Source organism: Lithobates pipiens, unplaced genomic scaffold, assembly GCF_037356315.1.
Source record: "Lithobates pipiens isolate NorthernLeopardFrog02 unplaced genomic scaffold, aLitPip1_a1.2 Scaffold_19, whole genome shotgun sequence".
In the NCBI taxonomy this organism is placed as follows: domain Eukaryota; kingdom Metazoa; phylum Chordata; class Amphibia; order Anura; family Ranidae; genus Lithobates; species Lithobates pipiens.
Window position 1 is genome coordinate 468,831,999 of NW_027507764.1, and position 6,854 is coordinate 468,838,852.

At 48.8% G+C, this 6,854-nt stretch overlaps 1 protein-coding gene across 1 annotated transcript in view; it reads right to left on the minus strand.

Moving 5' to 3' along the window:
- The window catches only part of LACTB2 (lactamase beta 2), a 35,260-nt gene extending 29,612 nt beyond the window's left edge, over nucleotides 1-5,648 (minus strand). The window contains exon 1 of the mRNA XM_077492856.1: nucleotides 5,471-5,648. Coding sequence (XP_077348982.1) covers nucleotides 5,471-5,595 — 125 coding nt within the window. The 5' untranslated portion in view covers nucleotides 5,596-5,648. The remainder of the gene's footprint in view (nucleotides 1-5,470) is intronic.
- Nucleotides 5,649-6,854: the final 1,206 nt, after the last annotated feature.

A 6,854-nucleotide genomic window follows, 5' to 3' on the forward strand; every position in this document is an offset into this window, starting at 1 on the left:
AAAAAAAAAAAATGTCAACTTCACACTCTCAATCACAAAAATGATTTTTTATTAAAGTAAATGCTGTAAACTACTTTAGTAGTTTGAAATTAACATTCTGCACTCTCACGCCTCAGATCAGCCCCAATTCATGCACCTTCACACTTCCTTTCACATCTGCCCCACTGCTCTACCCTCTGCTTTTCTGTCCCACCACTGAACCCCCTTCTCATCTGGCCCAACACTAAACTCCCCTGGTCATCTGGCCCAACACTGAACCCCTCTGCTCATCTGGCCCAACACTGAACCCCTCTGCTCATCTGGCCCAACACTGAACCCCTCTGCTCATCTGGCCCAACACAGAACCCCTCTGCTCATCTGGCCCAACACAGAACCCCTCTGCTCATCTGGCCCAACACAGAACCCCTCTGCTCATCTGGCCCAACACAGAACCCCTCTGCTCATCTGGCCCAACACAGAACCCCTCTGCTCATCTGGCCCAACACTGAACCCCTCTGCTCATCTGGCCCAACACTGAACCCCTCTGCTCATCTGGCCCAACACTGAACCCCTCTGCTCATCTGGCCCAACACAGAACCCCTCTGCTCATCTGGCCCAACACTGAACCCCTCTGCTCATCTGGCCCAACACTGAACCCCTCTGCTCATCTGACCCAACACTGTACCCCCCTGCTCATCTCTTCCACCACTGTAACTCCCTGCACATCTGCCCCACTGCTATACCCTCCTGCTCATTTGTCCCACCTCTGAACCCCTCCTGCTCATTTTCCCCCCCGCCGTACCTTCCTGCTCATCTGCTCCACTGCTGTACCCTCTTCTCATCTATGTTACACGTGATATGCAGAGTGGTGAAAGGAAGCAGGGATGAGACACATTTACCTGTCCTGGCACACTCATCCTGAGGTTCCACCTCTCGCATCCAGCCCACGTGCTTGTATGTGATGTCACATACAAGCATATGGAATGTATGCGCAATGATGAGCTCAGGTCAGGGGCATTTTCTGAAAGCAGTGGGCCTGCAAACTGGATCATACGTTAGACCCCCACAGCTGAGAAGAAGTGCGGTGCTCTGCACCACAGGAAAAGTTGGGTGTGATTTTCTTTGTGCTGAATACTGGCTCTGGCTTAAAGAGACACAGAAGTTCCCAGAAGCTCAACAGTAATTCCACAAACTGTCACCTGATTGTGGAATCACAGTGAAATTCCTTCTTTCTGAGATTGTTAGTGGCAACCAAGCGAGTCGTCTTCCTCCAGATCAGGATTCTCAACTCCAGTCCTCAAGGAGCACCAACAGGTCATGTTTTCAAGTTTTCCCTTATTTTGCACAGGTGATTTGATCATTTTAACTGCCTTAGTATTTACCACAGCTGTTTTATCTGACAGAAATCCTGAAAACATGACCTGTTGGGGCGCCTTAAGGGGGGCTGGAGTTGAGAAACACTGCTCCAGATGGAGGGCAGGGCTAGCAGGACTGTGATTGGCTTTAGCAGTGGCCAATGGCAGTCCTCCTCCTCCTGGAAACTGGGACTGCAGGGACTGCCCCCCACCACCAGAACTGCTCCCAATCTCTTCCCCATCACAAAAGCTGACGATTGCAGCTACAGCAGTTAGCGAACCAAACAATGCTTTCCATTGTTTACAATGTGTGGGGGCACAGTGCCTCCCCCTCAGTGTAGGTGCGGTGTGGGGAACTCGGAAATTGGAATGCATTAGTGTCTCACTGACACTTCCCTGCACTGCTCTGCTGATGGGTAGGGAGTCCAGTGCCAGCAAAAGTGTGCCGCGGGTTACCTACCCCTGGTCTAGAGCGTGATGCATTGTTACAACAAATTGTACTGTTTACTTTTTTTTTTTTTACTTTATTGAAGTGTCACAAAATGACAGTTCATTTAAAGAGGAAGTAAACCCTGATGAGTTTACTTCCTCTTTCATTCCCTGTAAAGGCAAAGCATAATGGACTACTATGCATCGCATAGTAGTCCATTATGTGTCACTTACCTGACACAGGAGCCAGCGAAGTCACCGCTGTCCCCTGTAGTTCCGAGCGTCCATCTTCTTGGTGGGTCTCGCTGCTCCGGCGCTGTGATTCGCCGGAGCAGCGATGACGTCACTCCCGCGCATGCGCACGGGAGCCGAGACTCGCGGCATTGCCGTCATCGACGATGCCCCGCTCAGTGCGCCTGCGCGCCGCTGTCTACGGCGCATGCGCCGTAGATAGCGGTGCCCGTCTTCGGGCAAATATCTCCTAAACCGTATAGGTTTGGGAGATATTTCTTGGACCTACAGGTAAGCCTTAATCTAGGCTTACCTGTAGGTTAAAGTGGTTTGTAAGGGTTTACAACCACTTTAATTCTATGTACTTTAACACAGAACGTCAAAATTTAACAAGCTATCAAAAATTGATATGTCAATCTATAGCCAAATGTTTCAGTTCTTTCAGTTTCAATAAAAACTTTTGGCATTACATTGCACTGATCTGTTCAGTCATCGTGTATATCATAAGCCGGCTGCAAGCATTTTAAATTGCTACAAGTATGGACAACAAGATTTATAGTTTACACAGCTCCATAAAATCTAGTTTAATGTTAATCCGTGGGAAGTGCTTCATATACTGATTTTGACAGCAAAGCACTACGCACCCCTCTACACTACTCCGGCCCTGTACAATGCACCCCTCTACACTACTCCGACCCTGTACAATGCACCCCTCTACACTACTCCGACCCTGTACAATGCACCCCTCTACACTACTCCGGCCCTGTACAATGCACCCCTCTACACTACTCCGGCCCTGTACAATGCACCCCTCTACACTACTCCGGCCCTGTACAATGCACCCCTCTACACTACTCCGGCCCTGTACAATGCACCCCTCTACACTACTCCGGCCCTGTACAATGCACCCCTCTACACTACTCCGGCCCTGTACAATGCACCCCTCTACACTACTCCGGCCCTGTACAATGCACCCCTCTACACTACTCTGACCCTGTACAATGCATCCCTCTACGCTACTACAACCCTGTACAATGCATCCCTCTACGCTACTACAACCCTGTACAATGCACCCCTTGTACGCTACTCCGGCCCTGTACAATGCACCCCTTGTACGCTACTCCGGCCCTGTACAATGCACCCCTTGTACGCTACTCCGGCCCTGTACAATGCACCCCTTGTACGCTACTCCGGCCCTGTACAATGCACCCCTTGTACGCTACTCCGGCCCTGTACAATGCACCCCTTGTACGCTACTCCGGCCCTGTACAATGCACCCCTTGTACGCTACTCCGGCCCTGTACAATGCACCCCTTGTACGCTACTCCGGCCCTGTACAATGCACCCCTTGTACGCTACTCCGGCCCTGTACAATGCACCCCTTGTACGCTACTCCGGCCCTGTACAATGCACCCCTTGTACACTACTCCGGCCCTGTACAATGCACCCCTTGTACACTACTCTCCTCCACCCTAATTTACACTACTTACCACCTGCACACTACACCCCTACACACCCCCCCAGCCATCTACATTATGCACCCCCCCATAAACTACTTCCCCCCCCCTGTACACGCCTTTTCCCCTTAACCCCTTCCCGCCGAGTGTACGCAGATGAGCGTACTCGGCTTCCGGGGGTTATACTGGGATGATGCCTGTAGCTGCAGGCACCATCCCGGTACTGATTTTTAGAGCGGGCGATCAGCTTTCCAGCCATAACAACCGATGTGGCTAAAATCCGCTCGGCTGTTATGCCGGAGGAGCGGGAGAGGACAACCCCCCCTCCCGCCATTCTTACAGAGGCTCCCGTTCAATCGGGAGCCCCGATCAAACATCCGATGCCTCTGGCGGCTAGGGAAGGACTGGAATTCCAGTCTCCTAATTGTAAACACGGAAGCAATGTCATGACGTCACTTCCCATTTACTCGGCTGCCAATGGCCCCCGGATTTAAAAAATATATACAGTATTCAGAATCGCCGAAAACTGCGATCTGAATACTTTGAAGTGTAAAGGAGGACTCCATAAAGAGTACCTGTCACCACCTATTACTGTCACAAGGGATGTTTACATTCCTTGTGACAGAAATAAAAGTGATCAAAAAAAAGTAAAATTTTTTTTTTATTAATTTTAAAATAAATAAAATAAATAAGAAAACATTTTTTTTTAAAGCGCCCCCCCCCCGTCCCCGTGAGCTTGCGCAGCAAAGAAAACACATACGAAAGTCGTGCCCGCATATGTAAACGGTGTTCAAATCACACGTGAGGTATCGCCACGATAGTCAGAGCAATAATTCTAGCACTAGACCTCCTCTGTAACTCTAAACTGGTAACCGGTAAAAAAAAAATTTCAAGCGTCGCCTATTGAGATTTTTAGGTACAGTAGTTTGTCGTCATTCCACGAGTGCGTGCAATTATAAAGTGTGACATGTTTGGTATCTATTTACTCGGCGTAACATTATCTTTCACATTATGCAAAAAAATTGGGCTAATTTTACTGTTTTCGTTTTTTTTTTAATTCATGAAAGTGTCCCTTTTCCCAAAAAGTTCAGTTTAAAACGCAGCTGCACGAATACCATGTGACATAAAATATTGCAACAATCGCCATTTTATTCTCTAGAGTCTCTGCTTAAAAAAAAAAATATATATATATATATATATATATATATATATATATATATATATATATATATATATATATATATAATGTTTGGGGGTTCCAAGTAATTTTCTAGCAAAAAATATGGATTTTATCCTGTAAACACCATGTCAAAAATAGGCTTAGTCATGAAAGGGTTAACACTGCACCCCCTGCAAACCACTTTCCTCTTGTACAATGTACATCCCCCCCCCCCATACACTGTACAATGCACCTCCCATACACTACATCACTGTATACTACCCCCCCCCCCCCCTTATACACTACTACCCCATATACTGAACCCCCTGTACAATGCAAACCCCCTTCCCCTCATACACTGCTTCCCCCCTATACAATGCACCTCCCATACACTACATCACCGTATAGTACTCCTCCCCTACCCCACATATACTGAATCCCCTGTACAATGCCCCCCCCCCCCCATAATTCTTCCCCTCTATACACTGCACCCCTCCTCCTACATAAACGGATTCCCCCCTATACACGGCATCCTATATTTGTCCCCCCCATACACTTCACAACCATATACTTGTCCCCCCCATAGATATACACAGGGCCCTCCTGTACACTACTTCCCCCATATATTGTCACCCCCTGTACAATGTCCTATGACATGCCAGCCTCATCCTCTCAACAGTCAAGACAATACACGCATACACCTTCTATTGGCTCACACATATTCGGGTGCACAGCCCCCCCCCAGCACCTTCCACACACACAGGTGGTTGGAGCTCCATGTCCTAGGACCTAGGGGCTGTGTTATGTGTTACACCACGTGTCCGCTAGGGGCGCTCTATTCATCACACGTCTCCGTTTACCTTCGCCCGGTGCCCACCAAGTAGGTGTTGGTACCCTGCAAGGTCATGGGGCCCGGGTTACACCCCAACACCCGGATCACCCGGGAGGATAATTGCTCCACACGGGGCAGAGAGGACAGCGCCATTCTACTGATCAGTCCTGGACTCCGGAACAATGGCGGCTGACAGCGCAGGGGGGCGGGGTCTCCGACCTGAGGGGCGGATCAGACACGTAACCCCTTCACTACTGCACAGTGTCAGCTGTCTGACGGCATGGGATGGTGATGTGATCACGTGGACATTTCCCTGTGCACTGTGTATCTATGCGGGACTGATAAATGATAATTGTTATGTGTGGGGATCGGGCTGTCCCCTCTGGGCTGTACTCTGCAGATCTATAGGAAGGAGTATTCATTCAATCTGGGATTGAATCCTATACATTCTCTGGGAGTGCGCACAGGAGTGTGTTGTCTGCTGTGCTTGGGCACACCCTTGCCACCCCATGTGGCACAGATTCCCCCTGCTTCCTGGGTCCCTGTGTCATTTACTCGCCCCTTCCCCTTGTGAATGAACACAGTGAATGATCAGTACTGATCACTCACTGTGTTCATACATAACTGAAGCATTGTAAGCTGTGTACACACACAGATGTGTGTTTGAGCTTTGGGGTGCACTCCCTAATGTAATAGGCTGCGCACACTTGTGGTGGTTCTATGTGTGCTCATGCTTGTTAGAGTTGAACTAATGCTTTGGATACCCCTCTGTAGTACAAGGATTATCTGCTCATTCTTATCCTTGGCAGTGGTTCTCAACCTCAGTCCTCAAGTACCCCCCCAACAGGCCATGTTTTGGGAATTTCTCTTAGACCACACACTGAGGCAGTTTTCAGGCGCTTTAGTGTTAGAAATAGCCTCTAAAAAGTGCCTGAAAACTGCCTCCCATTCATTGCAATGAGTGCTTTCATACCTGGGCAGTGCGCTTGCAGGATGTTAGTGGTTGTAAACCGCTGGTGCTTAAAAAAAAAAGAAAAAATTCCTGCAAGGCAATGTCTTGTGCTAGTATGCATCGCATTCTAGCACATTATGAGAAACTTATCTTAGAACACAGCTCTCCCACGCCAGAATGTCACCGCTGAGATGGCTGACATCTTCCCTCTGTGTTCTGGGTTTTCGGCCCCCGGCCACATGATCGGGTGGAGGCGCAATGACGTCACCCCCGTGCATGCACATGGGAGCAACCATTTTTTGGTACGGGCTCTGAAGGTCCAGCACTGTAAGAGTACATGTGCTGATGATGTCATCGGCTGCATTCACTCTGAATATCTCCTAAACTGTACAAGTTTAGGAGGTATTCACAATACCTACAGGTAAGCCTTATTATAGACTTACCTGTAAGTACGAGTGAC